The 24,500-nt window shown below is 37.6% G+C and overlaps 1 protein-coding gene across 1 annotated transcript in view; it reads left to right on the top strand.

The window, feature by feature from the left end:
- Positions 1 to 3,558: 3,558 nt before the first annotated feature.
- The window catches only part of TRAPPC8 (trafficking protein particle complex subunit 8), an 80,147-nt gene continuing 59,205 nt past the window's right edge, over positions 3,559 to 24,500 (top strand). The window contains exons 1-4 of the mRNA XM_045527192.1: positions 3,559 to 4,154; positions 10,566 to 10,760; positions 20,575 to 20,664; positions 21,476 to 21,650. Of these exons, the coding sequence (XP_045383148.1) occupies positions 3,998 to 4,154; positions 10,566 to 10,760; positions 20,575 to 20,664; positions 21,476 to 21,650 (617 nt within the window). The 5' untranslated portion in view covers positions 3,559 to 3,997. The remainder of the gene's footprint in view (positions 4,155 to 10,565; positions 10,761 to 20,574; positions 20,665 to 21,475; positions 21,651 to 24,500) is intronic.

The raw sequence follows: 24,500 nt of genomic DNA, 5'->3' as shown, positions 1-24,500 counted from the left end.
TTGCTTGTTTTTGGGTACAAGGTGAGTCTATTTCAATTTTAAAGGGGATAATTACTGGGTAGTGGCATTCTTGGAATGTGAGAGGAAGAGTATGTGTGGGTGCTGAGAAGCTAATGGGTACTTTGTGGTATATGATGGGTATTATTTTTATTTATCCAATAAACTTTTCCATCCTAGTTTTTCTAGTCATAGATCCTATCTCCCTGACTACAGGAGTGGAAATATATGACCCATGTCTGGCCAGTAATATTATCCACTCCTCTGGAAATTGGTTGGCTCAGAGACAGTCATGTGATATAAGCAGGGTAAATCAGAGGCATTTATAGGAAAATCTCCATCCGATTTTTAAAAGGAATGACCTGGGATTGATATATTGATCTTTCCATTTCTGCTAGATTTGTTAAGCTGAGAGGATAATTGGGAATGTGTGCAGACCCTACCATGTGGAGAGAAGCTTCCTGAAGAATGAAGCCAACAGAGAATTAGAGATGAGAGACAGAAGGAAAAAGTCCTGCTAGTGATGAGTCCTGGATTTTGGTCCCTGAATCCCTTATGCTTGCAGCTGTTCCCTTTTTCCTGTGATTTTCATCCCACCTTTACCTGCAGTTAGATGAGTCATTAAAGTACCTTCTTTGCTGAAGTTAGTATAAGTTTAATTTGTTTTGTTTTAACATTGAAAGGATCCTGACTAAAAGGTCTGCTACTATGGCCACAGGTAATATCATCTTCTTTAAGGGATTTCTACAGTTCAAATAGTACCTTGTCAAAAGAAAGAAGAGACCACGATACACTGGGAAAGAAATAGATTTTTACCGTGAAGTTACTCACTAGAAACACTGTGTATGGATGTAGTGTTAGATTGCAGTGTCAATGCATAAAACAAAACCTATTTAGACTCTGCCATAAAAAGGAATGAAATACTGATTCACATTACAATATGGATGAAGCCTGAAAACATTTTGCTAAGTGAAAGAAGCCAGACACAAAAGCCATATATTGCATATTCCACTTATATAAAATGTCCAGAATAGGTAAGTCTATACAGACAGAAAGTAGATTAGTGATTTGCAGGGGTTGGGGGGGGATGTCAAATAACTGCAAATAGGTACCAGGCTTCTTTTTGCGGTGAAGAAAATGTTTTGGAATTAGATAACAGTAATGGTTGGATGACTTTCTGAATACACTAAAACCCACTGAATTGTACACTTATTTAAAGGGTGAATTTTATGGTATATGAATTAAATCTCAAAAATCCATTTAGGCTAAATTACTCTTGAAAGTCCTTCTCAAAGAGTCTAAACAGCTAGTTTTACTTTCAACAAAAATAAATTGCCTTTTTAACTTTTATTTTTAGTTGAGTACCAGATAAAGTAGTATGTTTGCATTTAGGAGTCCTGTTACAAAAGAAATAAATCTTATAACTTGAGTCACATTCAATTATGAGATTCTCACATTATAAAGGGTAAGGGATTAAGATCAGAAGCATTCAAAAGGGGACTATGTGTACCCCTGGGGATATAAGAATAATTTCCAAGAGGTGCTCAGGCATAGATAGCTTTAAGGAAATGAATTTCTGGATCCTTAACTTGCAGGTGCTATCTTTTCTAACTTATTCTGTGGCCAAGGCATCGTATCATTATGTCCTATTGTCATTTCCTACTTCCTATTTCTTAATTTACATTAGAGAGGCAAACCTCTCACCTGTCATAAATTCTTACCGTGACAAAAACCTCAGTGTGCCAAAAAATCATGCAATTTGAGACACTGTTAGGGGAAACCTCCTTTAATTTACACACCATAAAACCATGATAAGAGTAGTGCATTTTTCACCAGGCACAGTGGCTCACTTCTGTAATCTCAGCACTTTGGGAGGCCAATTAGGGAGGACTGCTTGAGGCTGGAAGTTCAAGACCAGCTTGAGCAACAATAGGGAGGTCCTGCCTCTAAAAAAAAAAAAAAAAGGAAATAGCAGCAGGTGCAGTGACTGTGTGACTGACACCTGTAATGCTAGCACTCTAGGCCAGGCGTGGTGGCTCATGCCTGTAATCCTAGCACTCTGCAGGAGGATCACTCAAGGTCAGGAATTTGAGACCAACCTGAGCAAGAGTGAGACCCATCTCTACTAAAAATAGAAAGAAATTATCTGGACAGCTAAAAATACATATAGAAAAAAATTAGCTGGGTATGGTGGCACATGCCTGTAGTTCCAGCTACTCCGGAGGCTGAGGCAGAAGGACTGCCTAAGCCCAGGAGTTTGAGGTTGCTGTGAGCTAGGCTGATGCCATGGCACTCTAGTCCGGGCAACAGAGTGAGACTATGTCTCAAAAAAAAAAAAAAAAATCCTAGCACTCTGGGAGGCTGAGCCAAGAGGATCGCTTGAGCTCAGGACCAGCTTGAGCAAGAGCGAGACCCCGTCTTTACCAAAAATAGAAAAAATTAGCTGGGTGTGGTGGCACGCACCTGTATTCCCAGCTACTCGGGAGGCTGAGGTAGGACGATCACTTGAGCCCAGGAGATGGAGGATGCAGTTAGCAACGATGACGTCACTGCACTTTATCCAGTGCAACAGTGAGACTCTGTCTCAAAACAAAAAAAAAAAGAAAGAAAGAAAAAAAGAAAAGGAAGAAAAGAAAAAAAAGTAAATAAGCAGATAAAGAAACTTAAAGTGCATTTTCCCCTGCCTTATCTTTTAAATTTCCAGTATATAACTCAGAAGGAATTCAAACAACTGAGTGACACAATAGTAAAATTCTTTTTATTCACTTCTACTTCTTTATAGGAACACTCTATAAAAATGAAAACTAGGATGGAAGCCAGTTCAGGACTCCACAAGGTACATAAATACTGGCTTTCCGTACCTCCACCCCTATGAAGTAAACACCCTAGCAGAGTGGAGAAAGGAAGAGGCTGCGGATGAACAACCGGGAGGTCTGCAGGCACACCCCTTCCTTGCTACTAACAAAAATGCAGCAGCGCAGGAGTTTCCCCCTACATTCGTGTTAGCTGCAGCACCCACAACAGCATATACATTCTGTTCACTGGTTGAGTCCGCATAAGTGGTAGTGCGTTTCTAAAAGCATGGTTTTGTTCAAAAGATACATGGACTGTTCATGTCAACCTCAGCGAAACCCCCAAGCACCTGGCAGGCAGCACACCTTCTTCCGTGGGCAGGTGTCCTCTGGGGCTCCATCAGCAGCGTGGGAAAAGCAGAACGAATGGGCAGGAAGCAGTGCGAACAGCCACATCAGTTGTCCACAGCAGCCAGGGAGCGTATTTGGGGCGCCTAATAGGCCTGGCCTACGTGGAAAGCGAGCGAGCACCTCTGTCACTATGACAGCACCTATCTCCAGTGCCCGTCTGCTCGCTTGCGGGTAGCACCTGGCTCTGCTTTGCCAAGTAGGAGCGTGAGAACCTGGCACAACCCGCAGTCGCTAGCCTCGCTCGCCTGGCTCCGCCCACAGCGCCGTAGCCCCTCCCCAGCCCCGCCCAGTTGGGGGGGGCATTCGCACAGCACTTCCGGCTACAGCCTCCAAACCGGCTTCCGTCGCTCTCCACTTCCCTTTCCTCAGCTCTCTTCCCTCGTCCCTACCGCCTCCTTTAACACAGTCACGTGAGGGGCGCGCGCGGGGGCTGCCGGGAGTAGTACTGCCGGTCGGTCAGAGTTCGGCTTCAACATGGCGGTTCCGGTCGGGCAGTGACCAAGGATTTGCCGTCCGAAGGGCTAAGTGGCGAGTGTCGCCGTCTCCACCTATCAGGGTGGAATGCGAGGACACGGGGGCGAGCGCTGAGGAGCGGCGGTGACAGGGAGGGGGGCTGTGCTGTGTGCTGTGGGAGCTGAGGCGGCGGCGTCTGTTCCTTCTACTCGTCTCTAGGCTCCAGTGCGGGGCCCCGCCCGGCCGGGCTAGGCCGGCGGGCGGCGGCGGTAGCTGCTGCAGCGGCAGGATCAACTCTGAGAGTGGGTCGGAGGGCGGGCGCCGCCGCTGCCTCTGCCGCGGCGATGGCCCAGTGTGTACAGTCAGTGCAGGAGCTAATCCCAGACTCCTTCGTCCCCTGTGTCGCCGCGCTGTGCAGCGACGAAGCCGAGCGGCTCACCCGTCTCAATCACCTCAGCTTCGCGGAGCTACTTAAGCCCTTCTCTCGTCTCACTTCCGAGGGTATGTGATGTCCTCTCTTTTCCACGGGGCTCCCGCAAAGCCGTGGCCGGGAGAAGGAAGTTGCGGGCGGGCAGGGGCGAGAAGGGCGGTGTTTACGTCCAGGAGCCGGTAGAGTGGCGTCTGGGATCGTGGGCACTCCGGTGGCGGCGGGAGGAGGGCCCTGACTGAGGCTGTCAAGATGGACCGGTCTTAACCTCTAGTTTCTCTAGGCACTTACTTTTTTCCTCGGACAAGCCAGGTCGTTAAGTAATCGGTATAAAGAAAAAAGCGAGTCCCGAAAAAGGGAGTTGAGACTGTTCTCAGTCGCCACAGGGAAGGAATTAGGAAGTTGCAAGGCTGGTTGGTGGGAAGATGCTGCCTCCTAGACTGACGAGGTCTAAGAGTAAGGAAGACCTGTCATCTTCCCGTAGGTGTTAAACTGAACTTTCAGAGTTGTCTTAAATATTACATTCTTCTGGCGTTGAGGCTTATCTCAGTCTAAATCACTGTTTCAGCTATTTTACTTAGGTATACAGTATTTTGCATAACCTAGATATTTGGAATTACCTAAATTTATAGGGATGGAAAAGTTTTAAAGTTTGGTTTCTCAGGGATTTAATCAGAGAAATGTGTCTTTTATTGAGGAATTACCTGTTTTCTCCAGCTTTGAATTTTTTATTAAGGAAAAATAAACGTAACAGAATTTCAAGTATGGTTTAGTCAATATCTTGCAAACGTAGCAAAGTACAAGTAAAGTTTTTTGTTAAGGTCTGTATAAAATGAGAGGTTCTATTATAAATCTGTGTGAAGCAAAACGACTGTGATGTTTATTTGGTTATGATGACTTATCCACAGAAAAATCAGTGCTGTACCATAAATTCATGTATTTACATGCCACAGGTGTTCTTAGGGAGATAGCTCCATTACAAATTTGCTTTTGTATTTAAAGAGGGAGCTGTCCAAAAAAACCCAAAATCTGGAAACTCTTGGTTTTCTTCAGCCTTTCCGCCTGTACTTTAGCCATCAGTGCTGTACTAAATCAACAAGAACGAAAAGTGCTCTACATTCTTTTTAGAGACAGGGTCTCCCTCTGTCACCCAGGGTGGAGTGCAGTGGCCTGATGATAGCTCACTGTAACCTTGAAAAGCCTTCTGAGTAACTGGGACTATAGGCATGCACCACCATGCCTGGCTAATTTTTAAATTTTTTGTAGAGTCTCAGTATGTTGTCCAGGCTGGTCTGGAACTCCTGGCCTTAGTCTCCCAAGTGCTGGGATTACAGGTGTGAGCCACCGTACCGGGCCTACATTCTTAAATTCTTAAAAAAAAAAACAAACCCAAACAACCAAACACTGAAGAGCTAGTTTGACCTTAATGTGTGTGCTCTTTTCTGCTTTGTTAATAGAATAATAGGCCAGGTGTAGTGGCCAAATTTGTAATGCTACCACCCTAGTCCATATCTTAATCATCTTAAACTTTAAAATTCACGTCAACTCCTGTTTATCCTTACCACACAACTCATGAATTTCCCAAAATTTCATACTGCTCAGGAATCTGTGACTACCTCACATTTACGATTAAGTATGAAATCCTAAATCTCCTTCATAGAATTCAGAATCCTCCCTTATCCAGGCATTACTGTTCCACACCCCATTAGGGAGAGTTTTCCTGACTGTCCCCCAACTACTGAATCATAATTTATACCTTTTGCCTATACAATTCTAACCGTATCCCTCTCTTTAATAGGGAATGATCACCCTCTTCCTTTCTACCAGCTATTTACCTATCCAGTAATGGCCAACTCATTATACTCCTTCCCTAAATGTTATCCAGTCTGCAGAGGAAAATTAGAAATGTACTGATAATGAACCTGCACTGTCCAGTGCAGTAAATACCAATTACACGTGGCTGTAGAGCAATTGAAATATTTCTAGTCCAAATTGAGGTGTCAGTGTAAAATGCACACAAATTTCAAAGACTTAGAAATAAAAAAGAATGTAAAATATATCATTAGTATTTTTATATTGATTACATATTGAAATGGTAACATTTTGGAAATATTGGCTTAAATAACAAACATTTCACTTGTTTCTTTTTACTTTTTTAATGTGGCTACTAAAAATTTTTAATTATACATGTGTTTTACATTATATTTCTTTTGGATATTATTGCTCTCTAGTATAAATAAGTAATTCTAAATATTGTCAGGAGATAGATGACTTAGTGATTAAGTATCTTAAGTCACTTTGCCTGTTTTTAAATCTTTCCCAGATAAAAGACTGTGGGCAAGTTAACATTTGCATGCCTCAATGTCCTCAATTTAAAATGACAATAACATAGGATTTAATAAGCACTGAAAGGGAAAAGCTAGGCTGGGCTATGCCTGTAATCCAAGCACTTTGGGAGGCCAGGGTGGGAGGATCATTTGAGTCCAGGAGTTCAAGACCAGCCTGAACAACGTAGCAAAACCCCCATCCCTACAAAACAGAAAAAATTAGCCCAGCATGGTAAAGTGTGCCTGTAGTCCCAGCTCTAAGAATAGGTGGGAGGATCGCCTAGGAGTTCCAGGCTGCAGTGAGCTGTGATTAGGCCACTGCACTCCAGTCTGGGCCACAGAGCCAGACCTTGTCTCCAAAAATAGATGAATGAATGAAAGCATGCTATGTAAAGTAGTTATTGGGTGTTAGCATTATTATTCTTTTTTGGGAGGAGCAGAGTCTTGCTCTGTTGCTCAGGGTGGAGTGCAGTGGCATCATCATAGCTCACTTGATTTCGTTTTTTTGCTGGTAAATACATTTTGGAGTTCTTTACAGAGATAGCTTTCTTCAGGCAGTGAGGCCTGAGCGTATCACTTCAGGGAATGTAATTTAAGAATATGATTAACTAAAACAAACTAAAAAATTTCCTTAGAAGGAAAAAGGAATGTTAGAAAATGACTAGACTCCATTTCTGGCCTGCAGGTATGCTGTTAGTTTAGGGTAAAAATTTACCTTGACTGTTGAGATACCAAGTAGTGTCAAGTATAGTACCAAGTATTTTCAGAAGACTTATTTGTAGGTTTCAGTAGAAAAACGCATGATTTAAACCTATACTGAAGAGAGGGGTGGGTGAAAGAACAAATTTAAGTACTATTCATGTGTAGGGCCTTGAAAATAGAGTTTAGACTTGACGTATGAATGTATTAGGCAGGCCAGGCGCAGTGGCTCATGCCTGTAATCCTAGCGCTCTGGGAGGCTGAGGCAGGAGGATCATTTGAGCTCAGGAGTTCGAAACCAGCCTGAGCAAGAGCGAGACCCCATCTCTACTAAAAAAAATAGAAAGAAATTAGCTGGACAACTAAAAATATATAGAAAAAAAATTAGCCGGGCATGGTGGCACATGCCTGTAGTCCTAGCTACTCAGGAGGCTGAGGCAGGAGGATCACTTGAGCCCAGGAGTTTGAGGTTGTAGTGAGCTATAATTATGCCACTACACTCTTCACAGGTGACAGAGCGAGACTGTCTAAAAAAAAAAAATTCACTTGCACACTAACTGTTGAAAGTATATGGCATATATATCATCATCATCTTGAAATTGATTAAGTTTATTTAAGGGATTAAAAAGATAAGAATAGAATGAGATTTTTATGTAAATCTTGCATGGTTTCTATTGAACTAGAAACACTGGCAAATTAGATTAGGAAATATCCTTTGAAGGACACTTAATGCCTTTAGTTTTCTTAAATTTCTTTTACCTAGAAATATTTCATCAATCTTAATTCCATGTTGGTGTAAGTATGTAATTAATCTCCAAGGTTTTCAAGTACTAAACTTTGAATAACATTCAAGTCTGTTTTTCAAAATTTAGATATACATGTTTGTGTCATTTTTATGCAAGTTATGATTTTTTTAGCAATTGAGGTTTTCTTTATATAGTAAAGTTTTGTATGCTAACTAAAAGCATAAAATATAATCATTATTTTCAAAATACATTTCATAGAGCACTAGACGTATTAGATACTCCCTGAAAAATATTCACACTCTGAGTGAATATTCACACTCAGGAGTGTGAATACCAGGAAATAGGAATTGTTGGGGACCATTTCAGAGGCTGGCTACCACACCTAATAACTCATTTCTGTATTTATAAAAAGGATATTCTAGTTTTGCCCAATATTCAGGATAAACTCACCCTGAATATTGGGCAAAACTAGAATATCATTTTGTATTAACACTTAAGAACACTCAAAGGTTATTAGCCAAAGGGAGGTTTAATACACAGACATCTACTTACATTATTTGACAGTTATGACCAACTTTAAGGAAAATACTTGTGCAGTCTGTTCCTAAAGATAACAGAAATGTACCATAGTATTGTCTTTTTTTTTTTGTTTGTTTCTCTGTTACATAATTAGACCAGCTGGGAAGTTTAACTATAGAGAGAGGCATGTGTGTGTTTATTTAAATTAGAAAACATAACAATTACAGAAGAATGCAGAGAATACAAGAAACATCCAGCTCGCCACTACCCAGAACTAACAAATATTAACCCTCTGTCTCATTTGTTTTTTACCTTTTTCTTTTAAAAGAAATCAAACACAGATGTGGTTGAAGTTCCTTTCCTTAGTCCCTTTTCCTTCCTTCCTTCCTGTAGGCAACCACTATGATGGAATTTACATGTTTACTTTCTGTACATAATTTATATTGACAAGTGCATATATTTATTTGTGCTATATACAGTATTTTTAAAATATTTCTGAGACTTAGGTTTTTTAATTAAAAATTTTAGAAGTCAGAGAGTACACATAAGAAATTTGGAAAGTCTTTTTGGATATGACTTTATTCAAAATATAGGCAGGTCTGAATTTTGCTATCAAACATTTTCCATTGAAAACAAAGTATCATTTTTTTGTGGGTAGATACCCAGAACCAGTTATCCAAAGTTGCCTCTTATTTATATATGATGACCCATGATGCAGTTGGAGTAGGTGATGTTGTACCAGCTGCTGCTAATAACCCTTCCATCATTTACTATCAAACGTGGTGCTCAGTGCTTTACACTTAAAAGTATCTCACTAAATCCTTAAAATAACCCTGTGAAGTAGGTATTAATCACATGTCACAGATGAGGAATTTAAAACACAGAAAAGTTAAAAAGTTGTTCAGGATAACCCAATTGATAAGGTTGGGATTTAAATTAAGGTTTGACTCCAGAAGCTAGGCCCTTCATTATAATGGACTGCTTTTAATGCTACTGTGGAAATTAATCATCTTGTCTGATTATATTTATATGAAAAAAATATATGCTCACATTTCCGATAGCAGACTGTAGGCGCTGTCTTCTTGCTACAATCACCTCAGAACCTATTCCCTGTCCTGAAGCTCTGAGCTACTGGTTATAAATCTCACATTGAAGCAAGGACTATAGCAGGGTAGAAAAAGGAGGTACTGGGGTAGGAGAAGCGATCTGGGCGTTGATTTTTTTTTTTTTAAGTAGACTATTTTTTTTGGAGACAGAGTCTCACTCTTTTGCCCAGGCTAAAGTGCTGTGGCGTCAGCCTACCTCATAGCAACCTCAAACTCCTGGGCTTAAGTGATCTTTCTGCCTCAGCCTCCCAAGTAACTGGAACTACAGGCATGCGCCACCATGGCTGGCTAATTTTTTTTTTCTATATATTTTCAGTTGTCCAGCTAATTTGTTTCTACTTTTAGTAGAGATGGGGCCTCGCTCTTGCTCAGGCTGGTCTTGAATTCCTGAACTCAAACGATCCTCCCATCTCTGCCTCCCAGAGTGCTAGGATTACAGGCATGACCTATCGCTCCTGGATTTAAGTAGACCATTTTTAAGACCAGTTTTAGGCTCACAGCAAAATTGAATAGAAAGTACAGAGAGTTCCCACATACCCCACACCCCCACAGATGCACAGCATCCCGCCTATCAATACCCCACACCAGAATGGGCATTGATTTTTATGATAGTGAAATAGAGGCTGAGAATGCGAGCAGAAGACTAGGGAAAGTAGAAGGAAGCCCACGTGCAGCATTTAATTCCCCTTTCTTTCCCTTTACTGTTTTTAGTATTGATACCACAGACCTTACGCTGTGGACCAGCCTTAGTGTGAGGTGAGAATTAGAGATTCGGTATGGATGCTGGTTGATTTCTGCAAACTCCAAACATAGTAGAAAGGAAAGGACTTCCAGTAGGGAAATTGTGAGCAGTAGCATTGTGTGAGAGGAAGGAATCTTATGGTTTGTAGATTGTCTAGCTAGCCCTTTTGGAATATGAGGGAATGTTGTAAACCAGTTATATTTCTGGAAGAATGTTCCATTTGGAATTTCTGGTTTCTGATGTGAGCATCCTTTTTGTGTGTAAACCATTAACCCAATTTGGGGTTATTGTGCATTGTATAGAATTAATATTAAGTTTTTTCTTTTCTTTTTTTTTTTTTTTAAAGTTCATATGAGAGATCCTAATAATCAACTTCACATAATTAAAAATTTGAAGATAGCAGTAAGCAACATTATCACACAGCCACCTCAGCCTGGAGCCATTCGGAAGCTTTTGAATGATGTTGTTTCTGGCAGTCAGCCTGCAGAAGGATTAGTAGCTAATGTGATTACGGCAGGAGATTATGACCTTAACATCAGTGGTATGTAACAAGGTTTATTTTTTTTTAATGAAAAATTTTTTTTTTGTTTGAGAAAGTAATTGTTTGACTTGGGAGATCATGCAACAAATATTTAAATGCTTACTGAATGCTACAGCATGGGAATGCAGTGTTGAAAAACAGTCCCAGGAACTTTGGCTTTTTATTTTATTCTGGTACCTAAAGTAATATGTAGAACATACACGTAATAAATATTTGTTGAATGAAAGAACAGCAGATAAAAAATGACATATTCTTTTGTGACATAAGCAATATAATTAATTAAAAAGCATTAAGTTTATGGTATTTTTATCTTGCTTGGTATTAAGTGGAGGAAATGTTTATAAAATATATATAAATATGTAATCTTTTATGAGTGCTTCTTAATCTGGTTTGAATGGTAAATGTTTTCATAACAAGACTGGTAGGTGAAATTATATATTAATATATAAAGGGAGTTAGCAGGCAGGGTGTGATGGCCCATGCCTGTAATCCCAGCACTTTGGGAACCTGAAGAGAGGGTTGCTTGAGGCCAGGAGTTTGAGACCAGCCTGGACAACAGGGTGACACCCTGTCTCTACAAAAAAAAAAAAATTTAGCTGGGCATGATGGTGCAGCTATTAGGGAGGCTAAAGTGGGAGGGTCGGCCAGGCGCGGTGGCTCACGCCTATAATCCTAGCACTCTGAGAGGCCGAGGTGGGTGGATTGTTTGAGCTCAGGAGTTCCAGACCAGCCTGAGCAAGAGCGAGACTCCGTCTCTACTAAAAATAGAAAGAAATTATATGGACAACTAAAAATATATATATATATGTAAAATGAGCCGGGCATGGTGGCGCATGTCTGTAGTCGCAGCTACTTGGGAGGCTGAGGCAGAAGGATTGCTTGAGCCCAGAACTTTGAGGTTGCTGTGAGCTAGGCTGACGCCATGGCACCTTAGCCCGGGCAACAGAGTGAGACTCTGTCTCAAAAAAAAAAAAAAAAAATTTAAAATAAATAAAGTGAGAGGGTCGCTTGAGCCCAGCAGTTGGAGGTTGTAGTCGGCTATGGTTGGGCCGCTGCATTCCAGCCTGGGTGACAGAGGGAGACTCTGTCTCTTAAAAAAAAAAAGTTAGAAATATTTGGTGTAACTCTTTGACAATATTCAAAAGTCTTAACTAATTGAAGGACATGGGATAGGTTTTTTAGAGGGAAAAGATTAAATGTACATCATCTGGGCCGGGCATGGTGGCTCATGCCTGTAATCCTAGCACTCTGGGAGGCCAAGGCAGGAGGGTCTCTTGAGGTCTGGAGTTTGAGACCAGTCTGAGCAAGAGCAAGACCCCATCTCTACTAAAATTAGAAAAAATTAGCCAGGCAACTAAGAAACAAAAAATTAGCTGGGCATGGGGGTGTATGCCTGTAGTCCCAGCTACTCAGGAGGCTGAGGCAGGAGGATTGCTTGAGCCCAGGAGTTTGAGGTTGCTGTGAGCTAAGCTGATGCCACAGTACTCTAGCCTGGGCAACAGAGCGAGACTCTGTCTCAAAAAAAAAAAAAAAAAGTACATCATCTAATTACTATGTTTTAGCAGCCTAATAAAATAATCTTTTTGGCCATATACTTTATGCTATACTACTTTAATACCTCCTAATTGCGTATTTAAAGATTTTGCTAAACATAAGGGGCATGTTTTAGGTCACAAACTTAGTTGTTTTTTTCTGAGTTGTATAGTTAGAAATATTTGCAGAATTATTTTGTTTAAATGTTCTATAATTTTTCTTCATTCCTTGCCATTAATTTTAATTCCAACAAGATAGGTTAAGTTGATAATTTTAAGTTTAGAACATTATGATTACCATTACCAATCAAAAGAATCTGAATTTCAGGATATAGTACATATTTGAGTAGTTCTGGCATATGTTTTCAATATGAGGCAAAAATTTGGATGTTTCTCTGAGAAAGTAATGGAATTTGAACTCTTATTTTCCTGTCATCAGTGTTGTAGTGTGAAGGGCAATGAATCAAATGACAAGAGTATCCAAGTTTTTAATACTTCCATAGCCATTAGTTAATCAGATAACTTAAATAAGTCACTTTGTGTTTCTGAGAATGTTTCTGTCTTGATAATAAGAAAATTTGATTAGATTCTTTCTTAAGGCTTTTCTCAGACCTTTAATCCTGTGATTCTGTTTTATAGGATCTTAACATTTTGGTTATTCGTGCAACAGATATTTATTTATCTGCTGTATGCTTTGCATTGAGATATAAAGATTAATAAGACATACTTTATGAGTTCAGTCTGGTAGGGAGACAAACGTGTTAGTCAGTACTTATGGTAGATTCTAATTATAATACATTATAATCATAGTACACTATAATAGACATATGGTGTATCTGGTACGCCAAAGTACCAAGAGGACCTAGAGAGGGGTTACCTATCGTATTAAAAAAAAAAGTATCTCTTTTTATAATGCAAGTGTTTTGTCAACCTCCAAAGCCCATATACCTTTTACTTTTAAAAAATTTAATTTATCAAAATGATATAAAATATGCACATAGACATAATACTGAAAAGACTTACAGGGAAAAAACAAGAGTGATCTGCTCCCTGCCCCCACCCTACCAATTATTTTAGTGTTTCCCTCTGGTATTTTTTATGTGTTTCTAAGTAATATTTTTATATGCTTCTCTATGGCTTAATAAGTTTTTCATTTTATTTATTGATGTCTCATTATATTTGATAAGGATTTAGCTTAATTACTCCCCTTCCTTTCCCTATCTCATAATTTCTGGTTAATATTCACTGTTACAGTGTTATGACTAGATATTCTTAACTTCTTCACTGCTGAACCATTTATTGGGCTTTCTTGTACAGTATGTTTTTATAGGAGTTAGTAATTATCTTTTAAAAAACATTTTGCTTGGAGTTCCTTGTATCTCTTGCTAGTCTCTCAAACTTCAATAGGATTTTCTACTTAACAGATTAATTTATCAAATAACTCACTTATCAAGATTTCTTTCCAGAAATCTTCTCTCTTTCTACTCCATGCATTCTCAGTGGGGATGATACCATTCCCCCAATGAGGTGAAAATTGGCCCTGGAGGGCAAAATATCTTAGATGTAATATATAATGGTTTGTGGCTCTCCAAAGGATCATGGTACATAAATAGATACACAATATACCTGTGGTATCATTTAAAAAGGTTTTTGGTGGTGGGAGAAAGTGATTAGGAAAAAAGTCTAAAAACACTCATTAGGGGGAAAATTATGAGTTGAGAAACACTATTTTATTCCATGATGAACTAGTTATTCTCCAGGGCCTGCTCCACAGCTGTCATCGTGGGCATTTCCTTCCTTTCTCTTTTCTGTAGTCTTTTATTCACATCTTTTTTGTATTTCCTTTGATTTGCTGAAGGACATCTCCAGTAGCTTCCTGAGAGAAGCTGCATGAAAAATAAAATTTTTGAGAAATTAATGTCTTAAAATGTTCTTGTTTTATATACTTGATTGATAGTTTGAGTATGTTATTAGTTAGAAATCATTTCCCTCTGAATTGATCCACTTTCTTCTTGCTTCAAGTATTTTCTTAAAAAGCTGAAAGCTATTATGATACATATCACCCCTGTCCCTCCAACTTTTAAAAGCTCTTTATCCCTGCTACTTTGAAATTTGATGTTGGACCTCTTATAACTCCATTTTCACTCATATTACTGAGTAGCTTCTTTTGACAGTCTGGTCATATATACTCTTTAGTCCTGCGAAGTTAATTTTCTTCTTTCTTTTAATTTCTTCCCCATCATTTTCCCTGTTCTTTCAGAAACTATTATTAGTTCAATGTAGAACTTCCTGAGTTGATCCTCTAATCTTATCTTTTTTTCTAATGTTGTCCATTTCTGTCTTTTTGTTTTACTTTCTGGGTATGACTGTCCTTGATTTCATCTTCTGACTCTGCTATTGAAATTTTAATGTTTATTCTCTTTTTTTGTTTTTTTGAGACAGGATCTTGCTCTGTTGCCCAGGCTGGAGTGCAGGGGTGTCATCATGGCTCACTGCAATCTCCAACTCCTGGGCTCAAGTGATTCTCCTGAGTAGCTGGGACTATAGGTGGGTGCCATCATACCTGACTGATTTTTCTGTTTTTTGTAGAAATGGGTTCTCACTTTGTTGCTCAGGCTTTTCTCGAACTACCTCAAGTGATCTTCCCACCTTGGCCTCCCAGAGTGCTGGGATTACAGACGTGAGCCACTGTGTCTGGCCTTCTTCTTCTTCTTTTTTTGTTTCTTGAGACTTTTTTTTTTTTTTTTTTGTGCCAGGGTTAGCATTGTGCACTGGCCCATATACTTTATTTATTTATTTATTTATTTTATTTCGGCTTATTATGGGGGTACAAAAGTTCAGGTTATATATATTGCCCATGGCCCCCCCTAAGACATTTTTTTGTTACCTGGATTTTCCTTTTTTTGCCATGCAGATCTTGTTTTATGTTGTAGTATCTTAACTCTGAGGATATTAATAAATTGTTGTTGGCTTCTTTTTGTTTTTAAATTTTCTTCTATCCTGTGCCTTTTCTTCCATTATATTATTTTTATTTTGTTTGTTTGGTCTTTTTTTCATGTTGGAATACTTTCCTCAAATGTTTGGTGAGCCTGTGGCATTATTTTCTATTTCAAATGGAGGCATTAAAACACTGACTGGACATGAAAGAAAAGCCTATCAGTGGACTTCTTTATTGGTTGGTAAGGCTATGACTAGGCTTGAGGGTTGCACAGTTTTTATTATTAATAGTTACACTTTTTTTCTTAGGGGCCATATAATTTCTTCAGAGAAGGATTCTCACCTATACTGTCTAGCTATCTGTATTCTAGGGGGCCTTATTTAATTTATATTTTTAATCAGTCTATTAAAGTGGTTTGGTATGTAGTCTGTAGGAACAATATAGTCATGATTTGGTTGTAAGAAATTATTTTCTCTAATTATATTACTTGTATTCTCAGGTCCCTGCTAGTATGTCCACGTAAGGGAGGATGCAGTGCTATTTGCCTTGAAAAGCAGGTGGAGGCATTACTATAGCTGAACTCTTTAGGCAGATTTTTAAAAGAATCCCAAGTGGTTAGGATAAACTACATACCAGAAGAAAACAATTTCTTCAGCTTCTTCCCCTACTACAATAAGGCACCTCTTTTAAGCTTTATTTTTATGTTGGCTTTGAAGTCTGGGAATGAGATACAAAGTACCGAATTTTTTTAGTAAAATTCTATTACAACAGAACAATACTCTTTGGAGACTATAAAAAAGTGATTTTATCCATTTTAATAAGGTATTAAGTCTCTAGATGTCCAGAAGTATGCTTCTGATTTTTACCATTAATGTGAGTCAGCATACTTTCATCTGTTCTGTTTAAGAAATAGATATTAAGATATCTACCTCATAAGCCCCCTGGCTTAACAGTGCCATGTTTTCTTCATCAGATCAGTCAAAGCTAGTATTCTTTGGTACAGTCATTGGAAAGACACATTGATGGAGTTGAAAGAATCTTCATCATACACAGGTGTTTCTTGTGGTGGTATCAGTTTTCCAGATTGTTCTCCCTCTACTCCTTGCCTGTTATCTTGTTAGCCAATCAGCTACTATTTTACATTTATCCCAATTAACATGTCTGTCTAATTTTTCTAAAATAAGGGAGTTCTTTTGATGCTTTTTCACCTTTTGTTATCTATTCTGTTTACTCTTGATTTACAACATTTGCTAAATCCAGGCATCGTCTTTGAATAGTATATAGTTTGGGCTGCATCTTATTTTAATAAGAAGGAAGAACATATTATCCTTCCTTACCAAGACAAAGTCCATTCTGCTTGGGGAAACTTTTAGTAGCATGCTTTAGTAGCATGGTTACTGTTTCAGTTCCAAACAAAGAACTTGTAGAAATGGAAAGGGGTATGAGCAAAATAGTGATTTTATCCCAAAATAAGTATTGGGTTATTAAGTATGAAATGTCCAATTTCCTTAAGTGCTAAGTTTGACAGTTGATATCTCTGACATTTCACTTTGACACCTCTTGTTTTATTTTTATTATGAAGGTACATACTCATTCTTTCAAATGTATGGTTTGGCTTGTGATTATCTTTCAACAATTTTTTTTACAGCACTTTTTATGAAACTGTGGATAAGTCAAAAATTAAAGTTATTTTAGAATATGAGTTCTGTTGTGGAACAAATGCAGCACAGACTGCTCAAAATATCAACAAAGTGTTTGGGAAGGATGTAGCTAATGAACACGATATGTTGATGGCTTGAGAAGTTCCATTCTTGTGATTTTAATATTGAAAATGAGCCATGGGGGTGACCTGAGACCAATGTGGATAATGATGAGCTGAAAGCTATAGTGAAAGCGAATCCGTCTCAACCTATGTGTGAGTTAGCAGCAAGGTTTGACATTGCTATTCCAGCAATATTGGACCATTTGAAACAAATCAGCAAGGTAAAGAAGCTTGACAGATGGGCTCTGGGTGAACTAAACTAGCATCAGAAGAGAAATTGTCTGGAAGCTTGCCTTTCTTTGCTGTCATGACATAAAGGCGAATCATTTCTATACTATATTGTTACATGTGATGAAAAATGGATTCTTTTTGATAATTGTAAGCATTTGGCACATGGTTGGATAAAGATGAAGTGCTGAAACACAGTTCAAAACCAAATATTCATCAGAAAAAGTTAATGGTGTCTGTTTGATGGTCTAGCGCTGGTATTATCTACTACAACTTCATGAAATCTGGTTAGTAAATTACAGTGGATGTCTACTCAACTAATTGGACGAAATGATGAGGATGCTTGCAATTAAGCAGCTGAGATTGGCCAATAGAGACAGGCCAATCCTCTTGCAAGACAGTGCTAGACCACATGTTGCACACACAACACTGCTCAAACTACAAAGCCTGGACTTGGAAACTCTCTGTCATCCACCGTATTCACCAGACCTTGCACCAATGGACCACCACTTCTTCCAGGCTTTGGACCACTTCTCTCAAGGAAAATATTCAATTCACAACAAGCTGTGGAAAATGCTTTTCTCGATTTCATTGCCACTCACTCTCCAGGCTTCTTCACTGCTGGCATAAACAAGCTACCATTAAGATGGCAAAACTGTATCACTAGTTTAGGTGCGTACTTTGATTAATTGTGCTGCTTCTTGTTTGAGAGGTAATAAACTAAACTTTATTATAATGTCAAAATTGGACATTTCATATTTAGTGACCTAATAAAAGAGAATTTTTAAGGAAAGAGTTTTAAAGTCTTCTATTACCACAAAAATTTTAAAAGTTACTGTTTTCCCACTACTTTCTGGAAAAAGAAAAAAATTGTAGGGTGTCCTTGATTTATTAGCATTTAACAAAATTGAAGGAGGACTTCCAATTTAGCCTTTCAAGTGAATACATCACTGAAGGGAAAACTTATCAACTTGAGTGTGACCTATGAGAAGGATAAAACCCACTTCTGTCGTATATATTTTAAAATTTTTCCTTTTTTCCTCATATCCTTAGCTAAGTATGCAGTGTCTTGCACCACCAGTATTTGGAAAGTTATTTCAATTTAATAACTTATGCGCTGGGTAAAGTGGCTTATACCTATAATCCCAGCACTTTGGGAGGCTGTTTGCCTCAAGACAAATATAAAACTAAAGCAGTTTGGACAACATAGCAAGACTCTGTCTCTACAGAAAATTTTTTACAAAAATTAGCTAGGTGTGTTTGCACATGCCTGTATCTAGCTACTTGGAAGGGTGATGTGAGAGGATCGCCAAACCCAGGAGTTAGAGGTTACAGTGGACGATGATCATAACCCTGCACTCCAGTGAGACCCTGTCTCAAAAAAAAGAAAAAAAAAAGAACTTGTATATGTCTCTATGTGTGTATATTTTGCTTTCTTTTTGATTTGATTTGATTTTTAATTTACACAGTTCCAACGGCAGAACTATAAAGCAAGATACAGAGATCTAGCCTGCATTCATGTCCCCTCCTCTCCTCTCTTCTTTCCCTTATAGATAATTAAATGTATTAGATTTATCCTTCTGTTATTTATCTTTGAAAATATAAACAAATATGTGTATGGGTCTTCATATTTTCTTTCTTACACAAGTTCATTTTTCTGCTTTTTTCTACTTTTCTGCTGTTGCTTTTTTACACCTAACAATGTATCTGAGAGAGCACTTCATAGTAATATATAGAGATTTTCCCATTTCTCTTGCAGTTGCATAGTGTATACATTTACTAGATGGGCCATAATTTATTTAACCACTTCCCTCCTGATTGACTTGTGCATTTTCTAGACTTTCTGTATTATTATAGGTAGTTTTGCAAAGAATTGCTAGTTTGAAGATCTACTTTATTTATTCAGAACTCCCAACCTCCACCATGAAACAAACCTTTTTTCATAATGTATTTATTTTCTTTTCTTATCATTGTTACCAAGTGAAAATATACATGAACTTTCCAGACAGAAACTAATTTTAACTGATTTGGGGGGTAGGGTTTTGTTATTGGTTGGTGAGAAAATTGGTTTCCTGTTGTAGTAGACATTAGTCTGTGTCATTTATTCTTCTATTTTTGCTATTTTTCATATAGATTTTAATATTTTCTGGGAATGCTTTTCTTCTTTTATAGCAATAAACATGAAACTGTTCCAGTAATAGCTCAGTAATATATGGGTCATTCTCATGAGATATTTGTTGGAATTAAATTTTTTGGATATTTGGCTAGATAGGTTAGATATGCTATTTGGTCAAGATGAATGAATGGCTTTTTTCTACCAACTTTCTAATTGTTTAATGTGGTATTATAACATAAGCAGAAAATATATTTGCTGTGTTTTAAGTGATTAAGGTGAAAGCAAAAAGGATGTAAGATTTGGAAATCAGCACAAACAGCTAAAAATAGAGTGTCCTTTTAGTAAAACTGTGATTTAGATAATCTGCTTCAAACCTAGTGAATGACTAGGTAAGTTCAAATGAAAAATAAAAGAATAATTGTGATATAAAATGCTTAGTATGGATCTAGAGAGAATTGACATTTTAAGAATCACATTATATACATTTATACAAAAAATGAAAATGTACTTCTTTGAATTTGATTATAAGGTTAAATTAGGTATGTTTTGAAATTCCATTTAAAGAGGCTTCAAGTAATCAAATTACAAAGTAAGATTTGTCAGCCATACCACTTTTGATATTTTGAGCCAGACAATTTTTTGTTGTGGGGAGGTGTCTTCTACTGTATATTGTGGGATGTTTTGCATTATTCCTGACTTCTTCCCTAGATGCCAGTAGCACACTCGCCCCTCCCCCAGTTCTGATAACCAAAAATATCTCCAGACATTGCCAGATGTTTCCTGGGGGTCAAAATCATACTTAGTTGAGAACCACTGTTTTGAAGTGTTATTTCTGAAAAGGATCTACTGTGACAGTATGACTAGTGGCAGGGGCACAAAACTTCAGTTCTAAAGAAGTAACCTTTATATTAGGTAATATTTAGAACATTAATGGGTAAGTAGGTTGTGGGAATACTGTGCAAGTTTGGGAATAACTCAGTTTTATTTTTGCAAATATATATACTTCCATGTATGAGTATATTCTTGTGAATGGCTTAAAAGATGTATGTGTGTGTATATATTGTATACGCCATATACACACACACACACACACACACATCTGAAAGCACAAGTGAAAAATGCTTGTTTACTATTAAAAATTAATCTTTCTTTTAGGAATATGGATTTGAAATTTTGTTTTTGTAAACTGATTCTGTTGAGGAATTTTAATATATTGTTTTATACATTGTTAATTTTAGCTACTACTCCATGGTTTGAGTCTTATAGAGAGACCTTTCTTCAGTCGATGCCAGCATCAGATCATGAATTTCTGAACCACTATTTAGCATGTATCCTTTGACCTTGATGTTCTCTTAAAATCAAATATTGTGAAAGTTATTAATCTCAGAAATAGTTAAATGAAGGCAAAATTGTTGAGGATATAGAGAAAGGAGAAATTAATTTTTATTGAGGATGCATCAAGCTTTTGTTGTTAAGTGTCATTCTAGATACAGGACTGCTGTAATAAATTAATTTTTGATTATAAAATAAGACAGCTCAGGGCTTGCTTATTATTTTCCTTAGCCCCCTCGCTTGAATATTTCCGCTTAATAAGTTTTAAACCTTTTTAAAGAGATAATGTGAATGGTCAATGTTAACTGCTTTCACTGATTACCTCAAAGTTAATTGCTTATCCTAAAGCTGATATTTAAAAACAATTTTCCGCATTTCTAGTAATCATTTTGTGGAAATTATCATCCTTTGATGATTGTGGCTTTTAAGCTTCCTTAATAAGGTTATGGAGAAAAGTTAAGAGGTGGGATAGATTGTGAAACTGCACTGAGATGGAATGGAAAGGAGCAAGATTCAGCAGAATTTCTCATTGTGTTGATAGTTGTACAACTTTGATATTATCCATTTTTATTTTCATGGATTTTTGGTCAAATAGGTAAATGATATAAAAACTCAACAAAAATTCTGTAAGATTTAGAACCTTGAATTACTTTGGACTGTTAGAGAAATTATTTTGTGCTTGCAGTGAAAACCTATGAATTTAGATTTTTTTTAGCTCAGAAAATATCTCTGTAAAGTTTATCTTAATAGGATAATATTTATCATTGAGTGATAAGTGATAATTACCTTAATAATATGGTTTACAAGGTATGTTGGTAGCGTCGTCTAGTGAAGCTGAACCTGTGGAACAGTTTTCAAAGTTGTCACAAGAGCAGCATCGAATTCAGCACAACAGTGATTATTCCTACCCTAAGTGGTTTATACCAAATACTCTTAAGTATTATGTACTTTTACATGATGTAAGTGCAGGAGATGAACAGAGGTAAGTTTTACTTTGTTAATTTAAAATTTTGTCCTGTTAAATGATTTAACATTAATTTGGATTTGGGTTGTTTGAATTTTGGATTTATTTTTTGTATGAGAAATTAAACAGTTTTATATATGCATTTATTAATAGAGCATTTAACTTCATCTGTTATTCTGGATTTATATTCAACAGCTAAGTCATTTTATGTTAGATTTCATATGCTTACTTCAACTTTGTTTTCAGTATATTTTTCTTATATGGTCATTGTACAAAAACGCTTCTCATTTTCCTCCTGTAGATGTTAGCAGTTGTTTCTTGTTTTATGTAAGGTTATTTCCCTCTTTTTTTTTCTTTTCTCCTTCCCAGTTTTCCTCTAACTTTCACTACCTAACTGTTGCTTAACAGGCGCTTCTTTTTTCACTGTTTATTCTCATCACATTATATTTCGGGTCTTGATATTTTTCACAGTCTTAATAACATACAGACATTTATGTTCCCTTTAATATTTGTTATTAGTGGTTTGCAGTACTTTTATCTTTGTGATATGTGAATAGTTTGCCTTTAAAAATAAATTCTTGGGGCCGGGCGAGGTGGCTCATGCCTGTAATCCTAGCACTCTGGGAGGCCAAGGCGGGTGGATCGCTCGAGGTCAGGAGTTCGAGACCAGCCTGATCAAGAGTGAGACCCCATCTCTACTAAAAAAATAGAAATAAATTATCTGGCCAACTAAAAATATATATACAAAAAAAAAATTAGCCGGGCATGGTGGCGCATGTCTGTAGTCCCAGCTACTCGGGAGGCTGAGGCAGTAGGATCGCTTAAGCCCAGGAGTTTGAGGTTGCTGTGAGCTAGGCTGATGCCACGGCACTCACTCTAGCCCAGGCAACAGAGTGAGACTCTGTCTCAAAAAAAAAAAAAAAAAAAAAATTCTTGAAAAATAAGATAAACATTAAGAAGCAATTCTACTTCTACAGCTTTTGGTTTAAGGTGTGAATCAAATTAATCTTTTGTTTCAGATTGTTATTCTGATATCTCAATGGCATTTAGGATATGTAATTTAATAATTATTTCCTACTCTTGTTCTGAGCACAAACTGTCATCTTTTTTATAAATTTTCCTATGTAGAACCCAAAAAATTATTCTGAGGATTACTAATCTTTAGGATTTTTTGAAATGTCTTTAGCCAGTTGGATAAAGTGTATTTTATAAATAGAAATAATTTGAACTGACTACTAAAATTAATATTTGTCAACTGAATGTGGAATATGTCTTCCATATTGAATAATTATAACTAGGATATTTAAATGATAATTCAAGTATTAGATTAATGGTTCTTATGTTTAGCATTAGCATTGGTAAAATGATCCATGAGTTTGGTTTATTGTCCTTGGGTATATGTACACACACACACGCATGTTTTGTATCTATATTTATACAAATTTTATATAACTATATAACCTTTACTTATTTGGCCTTAGGTGTAACATGATTTAGCTGTTTGATAGGCTTATTTGCATTGTATTAGCATTTTCATTTGAATGTGCTTTAAGACTTTCCAGGCAGTTTTTTGTTTGTTTGTACCAGGTTGCTGATTGGCTTGAAGAAAAATAAACATTTAAACTTAGGTTAGCTCTGTGAACCAAAATTTCATTTTCCATAGTTTGTACTGTTTACTTCCTAGGCTATCTTATTTAAATTATCTCCCACCAACTAACAAGTTTTATCTTTTTTTTTTTTTGAGACAGAGTCTCACTCCATTGCCCTGAGTAGAGTGCCGTGGCATCAGCATAGCTCACAGCAATCTCAAACTCCTGGGCTCAAGTGATCCTCCTGCCTCAGCCTCCTGAGTAGCTGGGACCGCAGGCCCATGCCACTACACCTGGCTAATTTTTTCAACATTTAATAGAGACAGGGTCTCACTCTTGCTCAGGCTGGTCTGAACTCCTGACTTTAAGCTATCCTCCAGCCTTGGCCTCCCAGAGTTCTAGGATTAAAGGCATGAGCCACTGCACCCGGCCCAAGTTTATTTATCTTCAAGTATGGAGCTTAGAATGTTTTTGTTGCTTCTGAGATCTGTTGCATCTGAGCTTATGGATCCAGCTGCTATGAATTTTGCAATAAAAAATGGTGGATTTTATGGAATAAATACCTTGGCTACTTTTGTTCTGTTTTCTCTTTTTTTTTCCCTTTTAACTGTGTTTTGTGAGTTTTTGGTGCTGTACTTTTCTGTTTTATCTCTTGTGTTTATTGATAAATGTTCTCTAAGACATAATTTCCCAAAGTCCTGTTTCCTGAAAGCAGTTAGTTTCCATCTTTGAGAGGAACAGTTCCTTATCTATAAGTTTGAGGCTGCTCCTTGGAAATTCACAATGCACATTAGCAAATGGAAAGCTTGGAGATAGTCTGCTGTAAAGAAACTGTATTTTTTTGGGGGGGGGAGACAGAGTCTTGCTCTGTTGCCCAGGGTAGAGTGCAGTGGTGTCATCATAGTTCACTGCAACCTCCAACTCCTGGGCTCAAGCGATCCTCACGCCTCAGCCTCCCCAGTAGAGGCGAGTGTTGTGATGCCTGGCTAATTTTTCTATTTTTAGTAGAGATGGGGTCTCACTCTTGGTCAGGCTGTTCTCCAATTCCTGAGCTCAAGTGATCCTCCTGCTTAGACCTCCCAGAGTGCTAGGATTACAGGCATGAGCCACTGCTTCTGGTCTTTCTTGACTGGTTTTGTTTACTGTGATTCCCCAAACTATTTTGACTACCACATCTCTCTCTTTGAATACAATATAGGAGTATGTTGCAGAATTTTACTCCATTGAACACATTTTGGTTAACTCTGCTTTCAGGTTATATCCAAGCTAGCTAAATTTG

This window comes from Lemur catta, chromosome 16, assembly GCF_020740605.2.
Source record: "Lemur catta isolate mLemCat1 chromosome 16, mLemCat1.pri, whole genome shotgun sequence".
Classification (NCBI taxonomy): domain Eukaryota; kingdom Metazoa; phylum Chordata; class Mammalia; order Primates; family Lemuridae; genus Lemur; species Lemur catta.
The sequence above is the reverse complement of the archived record's forward strand: the minus strand, read 5'-3'. Positions and strand labels throughout refer to the sequence as shown.